Raw genomic sequence first — 21,428 nt, 5'->3', positions numbered from 1 at the left:
GCTGGACCGGTTACTAGGTGGGGTTTATCATGTGTATAAATAACTCTCTCTGCTGCTACAACGCCCCTGGAAACTCACTGAGACAAACTTCTTCCTTCCAAAAGCCACTCGGTAAGTGTTTCTTACATGTCCTTCTTAAATCTGTTCTCCGGCTTTTTAGTTGTGGGAGTTTAGGGAAGTTTGGCGCGAGATGTGCCAGCTTTACGTGCGCTCCCTCTCAACGCATTGATGCAGTCTCTAAGGGTGTGGTTGGAAAGACAGCGGATGATATATGGATTTTTAATAAATTAAACATCCGACGCGTGTAAAGTGTGGCATTTGTTTAGATGCGAATGAAACTTTCAAGTATCTAAATGATAGTTTACGCATGTGTAAATCCTTGTTAGAGTTGAGCGTGGGTGTGGCCAGGGAGTCTCCACATTGCTTCCCACTGTGGAAAACCACTTAACAGTAAATATGCAGAAGTTGGCGAGGAGTGGGTGAAGGAAAAACAAACATCTTTCTCTACTTTGCCAACAGATTAAATGGATAAGATCTCTCTCAGAGCAAAAGACTCAGTAACGAGTGATCACATCTTGTTTGAATAAAATGTCTTCAGTGGAGTTTGTTTTATTGTATCCCATGATCCTCCACTCTTTCTCACACTAGACTTGCACACTACTTTTCCACCCTGGTTACACTCATGTTTGGATCACATCCGTGCTCACAACATTTCCTCTCTTCTCCACAGACAGACTCCAGCGTCCCACCATGTCTTTCATCCAGGCCTTCATGCAGCAGACGGTCTATCTGGGCTTGCCCGATGACTCAGTACGTAACTCTGTGGTTCTGTTCCAGTTGCTAGGGCCAACAACCCTGTTTTTTTTCTCTTTTTTTTCTCTCTCTCTCTTCCTGTGGTACAGTATGTTCGGGTGGAAAAATTTCATCAGAGTTTACAACGAGGCTGAGAGAGAAGCGTAGATGAGAGTGGGGCAAAGGAATGAATGAGTGGGCAGGGAAAAAGGAGTGCAGCCGAGCAGACAGATAAGATGATAAGTGTTTTTAAAGAGCGAGGGAGCTTGTACTGTAACGATTATATGCGAGGAGAGGGATGACCACGCTAAGTCTTATGAGCGTGTGGTGACTCATAGAGGCAGGAATCTGAGCCCCTCCCTTTATAAACTCTGCAAACAGAACAAAATGCCACTTCTGCTTTCCCCTGTTTCTTAAAGTGAACAGAGGGAAAGTTGCACAAGGTTATCCTGCATGATCTCAGTCTGCTCTCTCCGACTCCTGTTATCTTTGAGTTCAGTCCAACAGGGGCGTGTATAGGCATTTTAAAGAGCACTGTCATGATTGTTGGGGGCACGGAGTGCCTCCAGGACAGCACCAACAGACGGAAACAGGAGAAAATGAAGTCTAAAAAGTATTTTATAAGCAAGAGAATAGATGCAGGCAATGTGTACGAAAAGAAGAGGCTGTAACTCTCAACTATTTACCAAACACGCAATAATCCGTGTTGTGTCTCCCAGGTCCTTAAGAACGAGGGCACGGTGACCGCAGCACCCAATTTCAGCCCCAGTGGAGATGCAGCGGTCTTGGACAAGGCCATCAAGACGAAAGGTGAGGTATAGATGCACACAGGGAAGCTTTGGAGCGTGTGAGAACAAGTCTTGGTTTTGCAATGTGTGTCTTTTTAAGACGTGTGACATGCAGGCGTTTGCTGGAGGAGTGTCAACACCCTCTGCTGGACATCGAGCACCACTACTGCCAACACGGTGTCTGTGGAACAAAGTCCTATTCCCTTTTTGGGTCATTCCAATCCAAATCAATTTCGAGCTTTTCCAAGCTCATCAATTTTCTCTGGAAAAAAATATGTAAAAACTTGTAAAATCCTGTGGCTCTACTCCAAACACTTTTTAGATATGCTTTATGACCTGAACTCAATTGAATCATTTTGGTGATTCCTTGTATTCTACACTATTCTCAGCCTCACCAATCTGTTATTATTTACTGCATTGCAGTGAAATGTGTCCTCTAAGGAACTCTAAGGATAATTTGAACCCAATCCAGTGAAAAATAACAGTTGGTGAGGGTTGGAATACACTTACAAAGATTTATCAAAATGATGACATTAAGCTCAGGAAGCTGAACTTCAAAAATATGGAAAACAGCTGCAGGATATTGTTTTGTGAATTTAAAGGAGTTTTTACGTGATTTTCAAGGAAATTGGTGACATGAAGTGGGAGGTCCTCATGAGTTGGCATGGAATGATCCTTTTGTTTGGGCCCTCACACTGAAACACTGCATTTCGAACACACTTAAGAGCTTAAATCTGCACTGCATCATATATAAGTCTCTGTCATACAGATACAAGATGATATATAATATGATTTAGCTTAACAACATGTCCTTCGTACAGGCGTGGACGAGAACACCATCATTGAAATTCTGGTGAAAAGGAGCAACGAGCAGAGACAGCAGATCAAAGCGGCTTACCAGCAGGCCAGTGGCAAGGTAAAAAGAATGTTCACGGCGATAAGGTGGACATGTTTTACATTTTTGTTCCAAAGTGCACACACATGATCACATTCTCGCATTAACACTATATTTTGTCATCGTAGTCTCTGGAATCAGCACTGAAGAGCGCTCTGAAGGGAGACCTGGAGGATGTGGTGCTGGCTCTGCTGAAAACACCGGCCCAGTACGATGCCCAGCTGCTCAAACAGGCTATGAAGGTACACACACACACACACACACACACACACACACACACACACACACACACACACATGCGCGTGCAGTCGAGACAAATTCTTCATCTCATCGTCATCTGTTATTTCTGGATTGTAATGATATCCGCCCATTTCCTCATGTTCACATGCTGTTTTTCTATTAAAGGAGAGGTAAGGTGCGTTTTGTTTGTGTTGGGCCTGTGAAGAATAAGAGATCTTTCTCTGTATCAGTCTATCTTAAATCCATACATCCTCCTTTTCAGGGACTCGGCACAGACGAGGACACCCTGATTGAGGTCATGGCCTCCAGAAACAACAGAGAGATAGTGGAAATTAAGAAAGTCTACAAGGAAGGTGCGTGCCAACAAGCTTTAAGCAATTATTTTCAGTGTGTGGAAACCGAAGTGATACAACATGGGACAGTGGAAAATGACATCCTCTGGGATATAAGAGAGTACTTGTTTAAACCAGATTTTCACATTTCAAATATAATGTGATATCCTTGATGTTAAAGTTGTGATTTCCTTTCTAAGAATACAAGAAGGACCTGGAAGATGACATCAAGAGTGACACTAGTGGAGATTTCAGGTCCGCCCTCCTTGAACTCTGCAAGGTACGTGTGTGTCCACGCTCACTTTTTGTCTCATAGCGAGCGTTTCATGCTGTACTCACTGACAGGATTCTATGAAGAGTGGCTCAGACACTCATTCAGTCACAACACCAGGATGTATTAAGTTCTGGGACAACATGACACTCCCCGCTGTGGCTGCGACAGTGACAGTGGTTTATAAAAACTAAACACACTCACTCCCTCCGCACACACATGGTAACATATAGCGTTAACAATATGGCCTTTTATGTCTTCATATTTGGGCATGTACCAGGGCAAATGTACAGTACAAACTCAACATGCTGAACATCCCTTTACATTTTAAAGCTGCTACAAGGAGCATGTAGCTACAGGCATTAAGAATAACCATAATTAGAATTCAGAAATAGCCAATTCTCTCGCATATGGTTTCATTTGCTTATGTAGGTCATATAGAAACATCATCATCTACTTTTAAATGTTTCTTGTTATATGTTTGAATTAAGGCAAAAGCTGCATTTTGATAATAAAGGTGTGAAATGCCAATGTTGATTAATCAATGTACACTGTACATTTTAAAAGTTGACTTTACTTCACTACTTTACCAAACTATTACCTCAGAATTACCAAGTAAAGCAGCCTATAAAATTAAGTTGCACAAGCTGAAAAGTTTTAACAACTTAGAATGATTAGTCTACTTTATTTAGTGATTTAGAGGTAATTGGTTAACTCGATCTTGTTAAAGATTTATCAGATTGTACAATGTATTAAACAGTCCATCATCTATGAAATAAATGATTATTTTATTAAGCAACATTTAACATATGTTTCTGTAACTTTTACCACTTTTGTAGTTTAAAAAACTATGTGAAAATTATCTAAGACTGATAAAATACCAATAATTCTTACATAATATACACATCATACCATATAATTTATGGTGCAGAAATATAAATGAGGACTGCTCTAAAACGAAATGAAAAAGATCTTAATCTTGAAACTCTTAGCATCATTCGATGTTCATCTCTATTTCAGCACTGTGGATTATTTAATGTTCTCTTCCTTACAGGCCGGCAGGACTGAGGGAGTTTGCGAGCAGCTGATTGACAGCGATGCCAGGGCTCTGTACGAGGCCGGCGAGGGCAGGAAGGGCAAAGACTGCTCTGTCTTCATCGAGATCCTCAGCACCAGGAGCGCCATTCATCTCCGGAAAGGTAACATGGCTCGCTGGCTCGTTCAGTAAAATCTGTTAATTTAATTTAAATGAATCATTTTTTTTGTTCCTGTCAGCGCTGACATTCTACTTCTCCTCCTTTAGTATTTGAGAGGTACTCAAAGTACAGCAAAGTGGACGTGGCCAAAGCGATCGACCTGGAGATGAAGGGAGATATTGAGAACCTCCTCACAGCAGTAGGTAAAGGCACAAACTTTGACTCTAACTTTTATCACCCCAGCCTTCATTCATTGATTTATTCACAGATTTAAACTTGAACCTTTTTTTTAAAAACCACAGTGAAGTGTGCTGGAAGCAGGCCTGCGTACTTCGCTGAGAGGCTCTACTTGTCCATGAAGGTATAGTATATCTAGTCCACTACTCACAAAATATCAAAATGTAAATGCAGGCTACTGTGTCTGCTTCCCAACGCATTCCGTGACTGACTCTTTTCCGCCCATCAGGGTAAAAGTCCCCGCAAAAATGTCCTGACCCGCATCATGGTGTCCCGCTCTGAGATCGACATGAAACGGATCAGGGATGAGTACAAGAAAACCCACGGCAAAACACTCCACCAGGAAATTCTGGTGAGCAAACGTCTGACCACTGACAATGGCAAAAAACCCCATCCCACATTCAGAATTGCTCCGTTCTTTGTGGTGTTAATATTATGTCTATTATTTCCTTCAGGATGACACTAAAGGAGACTATGAGAAGATTCTGCTCGCTCTCTGTGGGGAAAACTAAGAGCCAATCAATGGGATCAAGGCTTGTATAACTGAAGATCCAGCAGCAAGTCCAGCTGTGGAAAATCAACAATTATCTATTGACACATATTGTGCCCTATGCTTTCGTTGGAGAAGTGACGAGACTGTCTCTGTGACTGTCATCGAGTTTAGGAAAAAATTTTGAGCAATTAGCAAAAAATACGCAAGCACTGCCTCTACAGATAGATGAAAGTTATTCCTTTTCATTCCAGCACTCGTATTCCGGCATAGATCTGACAGCAGTATTCCAGCGGTCCATTACGCTTCACCCTTATTAGATTCTTGTATCTGGTGCTCGAAGAGAGGCTGATGTCATTGATCACAGTGCAGCTGCTAACAGATGTATACAGGTCAACATGTGACAAATTATATTTAGTGGCAACAGAAGGCCTACCATTGAAGGAGCTCGGACGTCTTGCAAATAAAAGCTTTTTATATGAAGTCTTCTATGAGTTGTCTTGGTTTCTTTGCACTTACACACATCAGACAGACACAAACTAACTGGTTGTGAGATATGTTCTCAAATATTTAAGCAATTAATGATGTTTATACTGACAATTAAATACAAAAAACACATTTGAAAAAAAAAAACATCATGAGTCACAGGCAACTGCATATTTTGTCTCAAAACCAACTGCAAATCCATCATCTAGAAGTCATAATGTAACACAAATAACATACACAAATGCAAACACCAACAAAGGATGAATAAATGAGCAATGAATCACACAGAATGGATGATCAACAGTGGTGGAATGCAACTACTCATGTATGGTATATGAGTACAAATATGAGGTACTTGTACTTCACTTGAGTATTTTCTTCACATGCTACTTTTTACTTCTACTTCACTACATTTCAGAGTAAAAATGTTGTACTTCACTTTACCCCACTTGATTTATCTGGCAGCTGTAGTTCCCAGTTATTTGAGAAATGAAGATGTTTGCATATAAAACACACAAAGTGCATATAAAATGTGATGCTTCTTTGTTAAAGATCAAACTATCCAACAATATACAATTACAGCTGATATAGCTACTTTGAATTAAATTCTCACGTAAAAAAACATTTACAGATGTGAGTATTTATTGCTTAACGTTTATATTATTGTCATTTCTCCATTTCTTTTGATACTTTTGATATTTGAACTGTTGGTTGGACAAAACCAACATCATTAAAGTGTCCACTCTGGGCTCTGGGACATTTTGATGGCATTTCTCCGTAGTTTTTGAATATTTACACAGCAATTATCAGTGAGTCAATCTGATTATTAAATTAAGAAAATAATCATTAGCTGCAGTTCTATACAAAATACTTCAAAATTAGCCCCACCTCAACCAATTATACATGTAAAGTCCTGCTTTTACATTAATGCATGAGTAATAATAACCAAGTAATACTTTTACTGCCTACTTTTTAATGCTCTTATACTTACATACTTCATGTAGAACTTTTAAATAGAGTATTTTTTTTAAACTATTGTATCTGTACTCTCACTTAAGTAAAGGATATAGGCCTACATACTTCATACTAGTACAGCAATTGTATATTTTAATGTGCTGGGTTATAGGGTTGCCAGGTTGGGTAATGAAATAATTCCCCCGAATTGTTATGTATTACATATAAAGAACTATATAGTGTATACAGATCATAGATAGACAGAAAGCAGGTGTTCGGGTTATACATTACAAATATAAAACAAGCACGACCCCTTCTGTGTTTCTCATCCGCAAAAGGGGGATCGCTGCCCCGAAATCTGGCAACCTCTTAGCTCATGCAGACCACAACTATAAACAAGCGGTGCAGCTTCTCCGGTGTGCTAACGCTAGGCTAACCAACGTTCTTTCCCAGTATGCCTCAAGATTTATCTCATTACAGATACAGAGCTATATTTCTCATTGAATCAAACCCCTAAGTAATTCTAACATGTTGCATGAATGTGTTTTAAAGCTGTTTGTTCACTTAGCTTAACATGACAGCATGCTAGCTGGCTAACGGTAGCTAGTCAGTCAGTTTGACAGCAAACTTGGCTAAGTGTTAACTGTTACAGCTGTCAGCGAAATGTCAGCGGCTTAAAGTCACATTTGTGTTTTTATTTAAATTCAATGATAAAACACGTGTATATACAACATGTGTATGCACATGTAAGTGATTTGACTTTGAGGAGCTAACCACAGCCAGGTAACGTAACTGATAACTGAGCTGGGCAGAGAAGCAGTTAAACAGCAGCAGAGACACATCCTTTTAAGGCTGCCTGCAGGAGCGCTGACTGTCTTAAGTCATCTCAGCGTTATCATAGCTCTAACACAAATAAAACTGAACCTCACACCCTCTTTTCTCTTTTCCTTTCAGGTCAGTGGGTTCAAGTAGGTCAGCCTCTCCTCTTAGAAGTCATCCCCAACAACCAGAATTAAAGACAATGACCTGACCAATGGACCACAACAGTGTCAGCTCAGAAACCAAAGGATCCCTTTCTGCATAGATCATGAATGACAAACTAGTCTTCTTGGGCCTGCTTTACTTTGTCCAGGGCATTCCCTATGGTCTCCAATCTTCCCTGCTTCCCGTCTACCTGCGTGGAGCTGGTCATTCCCTCACCCGTATTGGATTCACTAAGATCCTCTACTTCCCATGGGTCCTCAAAGTGCTCTGGGCCCCTTTGGTGGACCGGATGGGCACCAAGCGTCGCTGGCTGGTGGCGACAGTCTCTGGTCTGGCTCTGACATGCCTCTCCAGTGCTGCCCTGGCCCCAGAAGCACATATCTGGGGAGTAGCAGGGACCCTGTTAGCCATGAACAGTTTGGCCTCAGTACAGGATATTGCAGTCGACGGGGCTGCAGTGGGATTGTTGAAAGGTCGCGGGGAGCTGGGACTGGGCAACACAGCCCAAGTCGTTGGCTATAAAGCTGGATCGGTGTTTGCCGGAGGTGGGCTGCTGGCCGTGATCGACGTGGCTGGATGGAGCTGGATGTTCATGTTGCTTACGTTTGTGTATGCAGGCGTGGCCTTGTTTGTGTGGGGGGCCCCTGTGCTGGACGACGAGACTGTGAGGGGCCAGCAGGCTGATGGCAGCAGGAGAGTAGGGCAGGGAGCAGACGCCATGAGGCCATGGAGGGTGTGGAGAAAGATGCTGGCAGTGCCCGGCACCCCTTGGACTGTTCTGTATGTGCTGACATACAAACTAGGTGAGTTTGTACTTACTAAAAAGAACTTGTTTGTACTGAAATAAATAAACTTATAAATAATATAAGTAATATAAGTAAGTAAATAAGCCCCAGTTCATTTTTAGTTTTGTATCTTTATTGATACTGACTGAAACTAGTATGTCTGAATCTTTCCTAACAAAACTAGGGTCATATCTAATGATCGTTTTCGTCATTGATTTGTCAATGATATTCTTTTTTAAGTGTTTGATCTAGGGTTGCACAATGAATCACAATATAACCAAATCGCAAGAAACAAAATTGTGACAAAACAGCATAAGGAAGTACTGTTGTCCTGCAGATATGCTCTGCTCTTTTTCTTCAGTTGTAAGGAAACATGTTTGATACAGACTGACCTCAAAAAATGTCACATCATCATGATTTCTATAGGGTTCTCAGTGAAAATGAAAATTCTGGTGCAAAAATAATCATTCCACTAATTATGAATCTGTCAAAAATAACTGCAATATGATTTTTTTTTTACTATATCCTATAGGCCTAGGCCTTGTAAACTATAAAACATGACAAAAACAGGCCAGAGCATTTCTCAAGGTGACGCATTTAAATGTCAACAGGAGTGAAACACTACAATTCTCAGCTTACAATTACATAGAGAAACAAGCATCAGATCATCACATTGGAGGGGGTGACACCTCTAATGGCACCAATACTCAATGATTTGTAAACTATTCATTTAATTACAAACTACTTTGATAATCTATTTGATGATTTATTAAAGTCAAAATTATTTTATTGTAGCTTCTTAAATGTGAATATTTTCAGGTTTCTTCTTTCCTCCCCTATGACAATAAACAGAAAATTTTTCAGGTGTGGACAGAACAACACATTTGGTGATGTATGCCCGGCCATTTTATAGACTAAACAATTAACCGATTTTTCAGGAAAATGATTGACAGATTAACCAACGATAATGTTTAATAGAATTTCAGTCCCAGTGGTTTGATCTACTAATTTACACTAGTAAAGGCACAGAAAAAAATGGTAATCAGAGCCCTCCCAGCCCAATTTTTCAGGTTATTAGACAAAAAATGCATCCCCAAAGGAATAAAAAGTTAGCTACATTCCCTGAAATTATCCCACAGAGAACTTTGTCTTAGCTGTATTTGTTCCTTCAAGGAGGTCCCACAACTTGCCACTAGATGGCTCTGTTGATGTATCCATGAGGACTGACTCAGTGTACAGAGGAAGTTGGGAAGTTATCATTGCCAGATAGTTTATTGTGTCTCACAGGTCCTGTGTGTGCATGTAAAAATACGGGCCCTGCTGAGATAAAGCAGTCATTTTTAATGCCACAGTTACAGAAGTATAAACCTAAGGCAGTTGAATGAGAAGACAGTATTAGTTTGAGTGCATGTTGAGCCCTTGCAGTCAGTTTTGCGTGTGAACCAGTTAGTTCCAATCCAAAACTAAAATTTGAAAGTAGTTTTGGATCAGTCGAGCTGATGTGTGTGGGAGAGAGAGTTGATATGACCAGAGTTTGGTGTTTGGTAGCAGAAGGGGATTATGTAAGGATTAGAGTGTCTTTGTGTCTGTTGCGTTCAGAAACTGAAATGGAAGACGGCGCATCATGCTGATGTGTGCGTGTTTATATGTGCGTGTGTATGTGGGTGGTGGGAATATAATTGTCTCCACACATTTGCATACAAGTCTTTACTTGTGTATGTGCTAGTAAACCTATTCCTTTGTTTTAAATTGTGTGTGTGCAAATGTGTGTGTGTGTGTGTGTGTGTGTGTGTGTTTTTGAGCGAGTGTTAAGGGTGGCTCGGTAATCGGATGAGCCCCAGCAGACGACACAACTAGACAAAATATGAAGGCTGGCTGGACCCCTTAATCTGTCTAGCGAGAACCCCCCTGCCCCCCCCAAACACTCTCTCTGTTGTGCACACACACTCACTATCGGCTGATGATCGTGATTACAGCGAGAATCAGTCAAAGTGTTTTGAGCGCTGAGATTGAGCTCCGTCTTGTCACTTCTTAGTATTTCCTGTCGTAGTACTCAATATACTAAATATTTCCCACCTTTACAGGAAAAAAAAACAGGATTGTGTAATGTTTTAGATTAGGCCTGGATGTGCCACCATAATTGCCTATTTAGACAGTATTGTTTTTGTTCAAGGGGTGTGTGGGTATGTTTGTGTGAGACTGGTGATCTGCCTGTCTGAACCCCCCCCCCGCGTGACACCAACACACACATATACAAGCACAGACCCCGTTCCCTCATCTATCCCTAATGAACTCTGAGTTTGTGCCAACACAGTGGCCAATCATGAGGAGCCTCGTGTCTGAACTGTGACCCTTGTGCCATCTGAGGCTACAGGCTTGATGGGAGAAATGTCTGGGTAGACTCGCAGGGACGGATGGAGGGCAGGAGGGGGAGGAATGTAGGCACTTTTAAGTGAAAATATGAAGGCAAAAGGACAGGAAAGACACAAACTAGGACAGTTTACAAATGCAGTTATAACAAGCGCTCATACAGTAATACAGTAATAATAAAAATGTCCTATTCTTATCATCATTTTTATTATTGTAAACGTACTTGTTACAATAATTGGAGAGTTTGAGGAATATAATAATTTTATTGCACTTGTCATTTCAAGTGGTCAAGTCGGTTTTATTATTTGCTCCAAGTGGACAGTTTGTGCCTCAGTAAGCATAAAAAAACATGCAGAAAGCATAAAAACATACCATATAACATAGAAACATACAGCAGTTGACACAAACACATGCTCAGGGTGGTTTACACCTATTCACGGTTAAGAATTGTCCCGAGTTGTGTAAGCCCCTTTGAAACAGGCTTTAAATACACAGTACAGTATGTAATTTCTGCAGCTTGGTGTTTCTCAGTCAAACAAAACAAAGACGGAAGTAGCGATGGGATCATGGGAGTTGTTGTCTCCATTGTAAAAATTTCCCTCCATTGCTGATGAAAATTCATCTGACGTAACTCAGGTAGAAATGTTCATGGACGAGGTAATGTTTTAAAGTTTTCCATCTTATGTTTATTCACCTTTTTTCCGAGGGGCTTATCGTCATTTTTCACATTTCTCACTTGAAACTATGTGAGTCCAAATCATGGCAAATCATTTGTAAGTGTGAAGGTTTAATCTACATCTTCAAATAGAAGCCTGCTAAATTTGCACCAACAGACCAAAGTAACCCGTGTTTTATCCTAGATGTGAATGTCTCATATAGATGAGATCATGCAGTATTTCCTGAGAAATTCATGAACATTTTAAAAATGCCTTATTTTGCAATGGTAAAGAAATTGTGAAGAAAAGGTTTGTATCCGGCACCCTTTTTACAGATCTGCACCAAATTTATCTGGGCAGAGCCCATCCTCCTTCCATGTTTTGTTGAAATCTTTCAGTATTTTTTTAGTAGCCTTTGACATTAAATTTTTTTTAATCTACTTATTCCACTATGTTACGTAGCTCACATTGGACTCACTCACTCTCTAGAGAGGGGTGGTCAGTTGGTTACAATCTGTAATCACACTGCTAGATGCCTGTAAATCCTACATACTGGACCTTTAAGGATCAAATTACCAAACAGTAAGTTATCCAAAGTGATCCACCCCAACCAGCTGCAACATTAATTGTAATGTTACAGTAAAAATAATCAAATAATGTTTTATATGACATGATAGGATTACGATGACTGGCCATTCTGCAGCGTAATGAGTACTTTTATTTCTGATACTTTTGATTTTTGTTTGCAACAAAAATGTTAAAGTGGAGGCTATCGAGATCGCAGAGACTGTCCTCCAAACACTCAAAGACCTGCAGAGGAGCATTCTGCTGGTATCCGGCTGCTTTATGCTCAGCTCCAAGTTGAGAAAAGCAAACAAGATCAGTGTCATCATGACTGGAGCTGCAGCAAATGCTCCAGAACGGGCAGGACTTGAGGAGCCAGGCAGTTAAACTTGAAACCTCAAGAATTTTGAGATGGAGAGGGCCTCATTGAAGATTTTGACCAACAGCTGCAAGAAGAGCAGAAACTAGGACGGAGGCAGAGAGAAGCAAGTCGCTGAAATGGTGGAGGCACTTTTCTAAACATTGGAGGAGGCCTGAACCCCCACTGAGAAGTTGTCAGCTGAAAGCCGGATGCTAGCTGACGAGCTGGAGGATGAAGAAAAGACACATGGAACTCTTGTTGGAGAGATTGTGGACCTCGCTAAGATGCTGGATGAAGAAATGGTTTTGAGGATCTAGGCAGATGACTACATGCTGGAAGCCACTGACATTATTGAGACTCTCCAAAAGAGACATGAAGGGCATAGGAGGAGGTCTGCCAAGACTAGGACCCCCCCTGCTGCAACAGGAGGAGGTTGTCACTGCGTTTGAGAAGACAAGCAAGGAAAAGAGCTGCTGACTGAGCACCAACCGGCCTGTTGAAACAACTGACCTCCGTACATCTGTCAGGGGGAGATCAAGGGGCCCTTCAGCTGACAAACCAAGAGAAGATCACCACTATAAAGCTCTGAGAGGGAGAACTTCTGGAAATCGAAGGGCTAAAGCATTTACCTCAGAAGGAGGTCCTCTGCCAAGATGAGGACCCACTGCAACAGGAGGAGCAACGAAGGAGGATAACAGCTGCCACCAACCTCTTTCACCTGACACTATTATTATGACACAAATTTCTGAAATAATGCATGAAACTAAAACAAATAAATAGATAAATCAAATGAAATAAAACAGTCAGCTTATGCAGGGTCTTCTATCTGTATGTGAACCCTGTAACCTCAGAATTCCTGTCAAATCCATACAGACTACTCCTGTGCTGAAAAAATGTATGTTAGTTGTGGTGATTTGATTAACTATAACTTGGAATTACACACCATGTTAGCACAATATGAATTACAATAATTGTTCCTAAAACAAGATGTTCACACAAAGACTCTCTGCTTTACATTTTCCATGTTTCAAAGCATTTAGTTGATAAACAGACTAAATAAACAATTAATTGATCGATTATAAAACATTTATAAGCACAATTGTTGTAAGAAAGCATTTACAAACACATTTACCGAGATTAACTTACTTACAGTTACTTACAGTTAATACTTACAGTTAATTCTGCTTTTTGCTGCTACCAGATGTAAATCAAGATCAATGTCTTAGTAAGGTTAAGACATTGAATTATCATGCAATTTATTAACAGTTTTTTTTTCCACTGCCATTGAATCATCAGCTGCGTCATCCATCGCTAAGCAGCAGTTACCTCCTTCTGCCACCAGCGTTCAACGATTGAATGGAAACAGGAATTAAGAGAGTCTTGTCCCTTTTTTTTGTAGAAATGGTGGCACAAAACGTAAGCCATATGATGAGAGCGTGTGCTCTGAACAGAGATGCTCACAAGTCAATTTTTGGAAGTCCAAGACAAGTCTCAAGTGTTTGAGCTAGAGTCCAAGTCAAGTCAAAAGTCTCTTATGGTTGTAATGAGCCTTCTATCATCTGCTGCATGCCATCTGGTCTGCTTAGAACACTGCATAGTTATATCTAAGAAATTCAAAGCATGTACTGTATTATCATCACTCCTTTATCTATTAGCATAGAGTATTATCAGCACTGATTAGGTGTTTGGTATATGACAACTTTAAATGGGCTATTGCAATGCAATATGAAAAAAACACACACACAATGAAACCTTTCCTTTAAAATGAATAACTGTATTGTGCTTTGCAATATAAATACACAGCCCCAGCAGCTAAGTGCAAAACACTGTTGCTGCCAAATTAATTGAAGTATACTGCAAGTCCATAAACTGGCGACATTAAAACATGAACAGTTTTGTTCAAAAAGAGATACCTACTATGGGGGAAAACCGGCACCTTTCTTTGTGTGACAGAAATGATTCCTTGATTGAATATAAAACTCACAATGGAAAATCACTGGCAGTTATTGGCTAGCTTAAGTCATTTTTTTACAGAACAGAATGTCTTTGTGGATACAATACAAAATATAAACATCAGCTGACTTTTATTCCTAAATAAATGTTTGCGTTTTGGAATGAAACCCATCAAAACCAATGATTTTCTCTTAAGAATGTTTTGCTCACTTCTAGGTTTACATGATAGTAGCACACTGTGCTAAGCGCGTGTTGCACCATTGGTTGAAGTCACTTACAATTAAACCAATTTGAAATGTGAAAGACACTGTAGGATACTTTCGTATGATAGAGCATCAATTATCTGTAATTCACTGATTGATGTACTTAGTTTAAATTAATGAAGAACATTTTTAAACTTAAAGTGAATTGACCCCTTACATGATGTTGATCCTGAGCCAAACATTCTGAGTGAAAGAACAAACTTATTGAATATGTTTGAACTACTGAACTTTGCTCCCACTATCATACTGGCCACCTTCACAATCCTACTATAGACCTTCTTTAATTCCCTTTAATACCAACATGGCCTTACCGTCAGATACTAGAATAATCTTTATTATCACCATAACAGTATAATATATAGGATTTCTGCAATAACATTTCTAAAAACAACCTTTGTTAAGAGACCCCTAGTGTCAGAAGTTACCTACGCTGTTTAAATGGTTTGAATGAAAATGCTTAGTATTGATAGTTCTCTACACAATTAACAATGTTAATTTTATGTTATGTTTATGGTAATTGTGTAAGTAATGCTACAGTCTTGCACACACCAAAACTGGGATTCAGTGGCCTTGGCTGTTTGACAAGAGATGTGAATGATCGTGAAAAGAGGTGGACCCTGATGGTGGCTTTCTCTGGGAATTGACCAGGTGGATGGAGGAATGGATGGATGAACACACACACACACACAAAAAAAGCTTTGTTCTAGAACACTCCCCTTTAACATTTCTTCTAAAGGGACAGCTACATGGGTTTATAGTGACATACACTCAGCTGCTAGTTTATGAGATACATAACTCGTTGATATAAAAGGATACCTCTCAAAATCGGTTTCAGCAAAAACTGTAATAACCTTCAGAGCTGTTGTATAAGACGTCATTAGTGAATGCTGAGTTGGAGGCTCATGGACAGTACACATGTCCAAGAGAACAGTAAAAACCACTTAAACCACCACAAAAAAGCCATTGACAAGGGTCTTTTCTTGTTCTTTATGCTACGTTTAATAGTGGTTGCATCAGGTTCAATGACACACTGTTGCCCTCTACTTTATACCATTTTTTGAGCTTTGCGCAACAGCCTTAAGGTGGAGGGTTGAGGTCGAGAGGGTAAAATGAAGGATTTGAAAAGACTTTTTGTAGAACTACACTGAGGGTACAAAAACAGTAAAATATAGCCTGTCATTAATCAATTAAAAACAACTGTATTGACATGAAACCTGCAGTCTAGCCCACAGGACAGTTTCAGAGACATAGATGCATAAGTGGATGATAGTGGGCTACCGCAAAGATGAAGGGATTTGGAAGAATGGGAATGAGAGAAACTCAGGGAAGGATTGGGGGGGAATGTATTTTCCAGAGGGGAGAAGAAGGACTGCAGGGAGGGAGGCTGAAGGAGGGGATGAATTAATGATCAACCACCACATGGTGCCCTGAGAGAGGAAACGAGCAAAATGGCAATAGAAATAAAACGCACATTTATCCATGCAGAGGCAGATCTGATCTGTCTAGATGTTTAAAAGTCAGATCATATTTTTTTTTATCAACTAAATCTGAAATAAAATGCTAAATCTAAATCCAAAGTTGAGTTTCTGTCTTCATAATCAAAAATCAACATATTGTGCTTTCTTGAATAGATAATAATTGATATTATTAAGACGCTTTGTTTGTGAATTTACACAAATTACTGATGTGAACAAGCATCAGCATCAGAAAACGTTAACTTTTTTAATTATTGTGAAGAGTTTTGTGGGTTTTAACAGCATCTATGTCACTTTCAGACTTAAGAATCCTTTCATTTTGGTTGCATGACAACTGTAGACCTGCACATTGATGTCACAACCCACATATATATAAGATACTGAACCTTGATGTTCAGGAAAAGAGACTGACTAACAAACCAACTAACTAATACTAGTGTATGATTTTATATGTATTATAGGAGTGCCAATCAGTTTATACTGTAGCCTATATCATAATGCGAGTTCAATCCTTAAGGTTTTGAAAATGAATGGGCACTGTATCTGCTGTAAGACAGTGAATGGATAATAATTAATGATCAACCAGTATGTTTTTTTCAAGGCCGATACCAAACAATTATTAGAATAACCAGTGATGTAAGTAATGACAGTTTATTCTAGTACTCAGTTACTCTACTAAAGTACAATTTTTGAGGTTCTTATCTCAAGTATTTCCATTTTCTGCTACTGTATACTTCCACTCCACCCCATTTATTTGATAATTTTATTTACTGGTTACTATGCAGATTCAGATTATTCAGATTCAGATACTGCTGTGAGTGAGACCACAGAGTGTTGACTGCAGACAGAGAAACAATGAGTCAAAGCATTGTATTTTTAACTCAATGTATGTTATTGTCAATCTGACAAAAAAAATACACATACCGATAATCAGGGAAATGCTGAGTGTTGGCCAGACCGATAGCAGGTCTTTTTCTTAACATTAATACTACATAATCTCTTCAAAAACAAACAACAGTAACAAACACAAGCAACCCAGAAAATCGACAGGTTTGTTATGAGGAGAGGTCATGGTTCTTGTTAAATGTTTGTCACTTTTTTCACTGCTCGTGTCAAGCTCTACTTGCCCAATGATCATTTTTACTTTCTACTATACAAATCATTTTGTAAGCGGTTGTGAAGTAGCAACAGAGAATGCTATTGAACATGACTTCATTGACACGTGTCTACACCCGCCAGCATTTTCTCACGAGCGCCCAAACTCAACAGAGGTGATAAGGAAGTGACATTGACTCATTCCTTATATACTCACATCATCAGCACAGGAAAAAATGATGTGTTGAATATTTTTTTTCCCCACAAAGTGAGTCACTATATATACTAGCTTAATGTGGCATTTTAGTTGCCCTGGACCAATTCTAATTGTTGAGCCATAGAGATGATGGTTGTCTACTTAGTTATAGAGTGTTTTTTCCCCCGTGTCAAATGCGTAATAATATGCATAGGATGTTGTGAAAGCGTGTATAGACAGAGATCTGTTTACTGTTTTGTCAGCAGGGCACCTGAGCTGCTGATAGGTGTGTGTGTGTGTGTGTGTATGTGTGTGTGTGCGTGTGCATGTGTGCGCACATGTGTGCACTAGGACATTTGTGTGATTGTGTGCACAAACATGTAGTATGTATGAAGCTGTCTGTTTACCATGCTCTCTGCAGGGAGTGATAATGTTGTTCCGCGGGGGGACTAAGTGTCCTCAGTGATCTCTCCTGCTCTGCCAGCTCTTTTGTGTGAGCTGCAGCAGGGTCCTCGGGATTTGACCCCTCTGTCCTCATCCACCTCTCACCGTCATCTCACCCTTATCCTACTCTGATTCCTTTCTACGCTACTTCCCACCCCCTTCTACCACACATGCCGTATATTCACTCATACAAACGGGCCATCTCTCTCATCCAATCAATATGGATGAAGGTTTTAATGTGTTTGTTAAAGTTAGTGTTTAAAACTAATTGTGATGAGACGCTGCTTTTGTCTTTTGCTTTGCTGACAATGTCAAACATGGTCAAACTGTTTTTTAATCAGTGTTTGATTTACTGAGCAACAGGCTGCTATGTTTGTACTGCAAGAACAGAAACTTCTTTCTTTTTTTGTGTCATTAAAGGGAGGAGAACAAGTGCAGCACGCTGTTGTTGTACTCATGTTATGAAACTGTTGCACCTGGTTAGAGTCACTCAGCTTAGACCAGAAAGCTCAACATTTTGCCTGTGTGAGGGTTTTTTCCAGTTTCAGAGGAAGACAACACAGTTTCCATTTGCAAAAATTTTTACCAAGATGGATCAGAGAGGAGGGGGGAAGCAGTTATAAATGTTTTATTTTTGTAATCAGAAATGTGAAAATTATCTATTATCTTACTAGTATGGGCCATGAAATAAATGGGTAATTAACAGATATCAGTATCGGCTTTAAAAAACATCTGTATTTTGAATGCCTGCAAGTGTGTAGTAAAGCTTGATCTGAACAAATCTGAACAACAACAAAATCAGGATGTTGCCTCAAAGTTACCAATCTTTAACTGCTAGAATGAATAAAACTGCTACCCTGCCTCCTTCTCTGTCACTTTCCCTACTAAAGCTTGTGGAAATGTGGTTTCTTATTTCAGTAGTGAACCATAATATGAAATATTCATGAGCAAATAAACATTAAGCAAACGGAGAATGTTGAAGTTGACAAAAAAAAAAAAACCTGCTATGGAAAGAAACATCTGCCTCATCTGGACGTCATTAACCTACGAAAACCAGTTATCTCCAAATCTCAACTTTTCATGAGCTACGAAAACAGTCGATTTTTAACAGACCTCAGTTCTTGAATGGTTTATTTAGCTCACAGAGTAAACCAAATGAAGGAAGGCCTTAATACCCCTTCTCCCAGTGGTTGGGTGGTTGAATTAAACATTTATCGAACATTTGTTATATTTCTCGTGAGGAAGATTATATTGAGATAATTGCCATTATTGTTTTATGGCCCAAAACACTGGAAAGACTAGACTTTTTTTATTAGACTTTTTTCTAAATGAGCAGTGCCGACTTGGAAACCAGTAAGAAGACCAGAACAAAAACACAAAGACCTGATGTGAAATAACCAAGACTGTATATAATTGTGTATTCTCATAGAACGCCATTGTTCATAGCAGAAAACTGATTTATAAAAATTTGTTTCAGGGCCTTTAGCATTAAATAGTCTTTTCCCACACTTCTTGGATTCTGCTTGCCTACAAGTCTAGTATGTGATTGTAGTCGTCATGAAGAAGCTTTAAATGACGAGGATGAATAAAACGCTGCACCCGCTCTTTTCTGTCACTTTGCCTCTCTGTGTTAAATTGTTTGGTCTGTCTCTAACGTAAACATAAATATAGAGTTTCTTATGAGCCTGCCATCCCTGATCTTTTTCCTCTTCACTAACCTCCTAACAATGCCTCTGTTCATCTGTCCCCCCCTTCTCTTCCTCCTCTGTCTCTCCCCATCCCTGGCTGCTCTCCTTTCTCTCCAGTCATGTTTTAGTCCCATCATCATTTTTTTTTTTTTTTTTAAATAAATGCACTATGCTCAATGTCTCTTGCCCTTCTTCACCGTCTTTTGTTTCTCTCACTTCTTTCTTTCATGTTTTACTTGTCCTTTTTCTGGTTATCACTGACTTTCTCTTAGTCCTCCACTTTCCTCCCCAATCCATTCCCCTTCTCTCTTATCTTCTCCCCCCTTCGCTCTTGTTCCACCCTTTTTCTCCTTCCCCCTTCACTCTGCTTGTTTAATCTTTGCGGATGTCTAATGAAATCCCTGCTGAAATGGACAATTGTTGCTTTGAGAATATTTATAGAAAGGAATAATCAGCCTGGTTGTGTTTGTCTGCATGCCCCCCCCCCACCCCCCCCCCCCCCCACTTTAAAGAAATAATTAGTTGAAGGCAGGACTGTGAAAGCTCTGAGCTTTGAGCTAAACAACAGGCAGACAGGATCGGGAGCACAGAACCATGGGTAAACAACCCAGGCATCATGGGTACCGCTGCTGCCAATGTTTACTTTATTATGACTAATATGCTTACCACACAGTTGATGCAGCTCAAAACAGTTGAAGGTGACAGCGATTAAAATGTGAATAATGCACAGAGTGAGTGTGTTGGTGCAGCTCCTGCTGGGTGTGTAGAAGGGTAGTAATGTCATGTGATATACCATAATGATCTGTTATCTTGTGTTTGACCAACTGCTGGTTTTAGGAGTAAAATGGATGTGTAACTTGCCTGCGATTACCTTTGCAGATAGGAGTCACAATTTTAGTGCATGACATACATTTTTTATTCAAATTTTACTGGAAAAAATATATAAAATTTTATATTTTGATTTTTGATCGTGGCATCATTGATTTTTGATGGGGTTTTTTTTCATTTTTTTGTAAAAAAAAAAGTGCTCATTACCTCCTCTAAGAAGGTTAGGTTTTCTCCTGTGTCCGGCTGTCTGTTGGTTGGTTTGTCAGCAGGATTACACAGAAACAAATAGATTGAGGTAGAACCTGTTGCTGCGATCCAGATGAAGAGGTGGTTTCTGGAGATTTTTTCTCACTTTTTTTTAGCATTACAAGGTTAAGCTTTTTTGACATTTTTGTTAATTTCTCAGGGACTGATCCATGGATCTTGATGAATAACATACACATATTGGTGGTTGATATTTAAAAAAGAGGACTGTTGGGCCTTGGTGAAAGTATGCATTCTACTGAGTGCCATTCTAGTTTATAGTGGTTTCTGTGACACATTTTAGCTTAAAAAAAATTGTAAGCTTCTGCAATTAACACTGAAACAAATACTGATTTCCATTAATTGTGTTGCCCCTGAAGCTGTCATGTTACTTCTTTTTGTGGTAAACATTCAGTTTATTGTTCAGCCCATTTGGAAATACATACCATTATTAGAAAAACAAACACCAGAAACCAGCTAACTCACACTACCTGTTCTCCCTCATCTTTTTGTCTCATTTAATTTATACAATCTGCTATGGCGGGAACTAACAATTATTTTCATTGTTGATTAATCTGTCGATTATTGACCTCTGATTAATTGATCAATTATTAATTGATCAATAGTGTTTCCTCAAACCCAAGATGATGTCCTCAATGTCTTGTTTGGTCCACAGTCCGAAGATATCCACTTCTATCCATACTGTCACAGAGGAGTAAAGAAGCCAGAAAATATTCACATTTTTGAAAAAAAAAACTTGAACCGATGAATCCACTTTAAAAGTGGACTTATAGACAACCAAGCGATTAATGGTCACAGCTCTACAATCAATCATCCCAATC

General features: G+C 39.6%; 2 protein-coding genes across 3 annotated transcripts in view; both read left to right on the top strand.

Moving 5' to 3' along the window:
* anxa1a (annexin A1a) lies at window positions 1–5,724 on the top strand. The gene is made up of 12 exons (XM_030418326.1): window positions 1–111; window positions 731–810; window positions 1,512–1,602; window positions 2,402–2,496; window positions 2,604–2,717; window positions 2,978–3,068; window positions 3,248–3,327; window positions 4,373–4,517; window positions 4,622–4,717; window positions 4,817–4,875; window positions 4,981–5,103; window positions 5,207–5,724. The coding sequence occupies exons 1-12, from the start codon at window positions 30–32 to the stop codon at window positions 5,261–5,263; spliced, it is 1,113 nt and encodes a 370-aa protein (XP_030274186.1). The 5' UTR covers window positions 1–29; the 3' UTR covers window positions 5,264–5,724.
* A 1,295-nt stretch (window positions 5,725–7,019) lies between these two features.
* Window positions 7,020–21,428, top strand: part of mfsd3 (major facilitator superfamily domain containing 3) — a 33,585-nt gene continuing 19,176 nt past the window's right edge. Inside the window, exons 1-2 of one of the 2 annotated variants that reach the window (XM_030417948.1) lie at window positions 7,020–7,097; window positions 7,636–8,468. In XM_030417948.1, coding sequence (XP_030273808.1) covers window positions 7,769–8,468 — 700 coding nt within the window. In that variant the 5' untranslated portion in view covers window positions 7,020–7,097; window positions 7,636–7,768. Of the gene's footprint in view, window positions 7,134–7,635; window positions 8,469–21,428 lie in introns of both variants that reach the window. The other variant, XM_030417947.1, reaches the window with a different exon arrangement.

This window comes from Sparus aurata, chromosome 5 (genome assembly GCF_900880675.1).
Source record: "Sparus aurata chromosome 5, fSpaAur1.1, whole genome shotgun sequence".
Taxonomy (NCBI): Eukaryota; Metazoa; Chordata; class Actinopteri; order Spariformes; family Sparidae; genus Sparus; species Sparus aurata.
The sequence above is the reverse complement of the archived record's forward strand: the minus strand, read 5'-3'. Positions and strand labels throughout refer to the sequence as shown.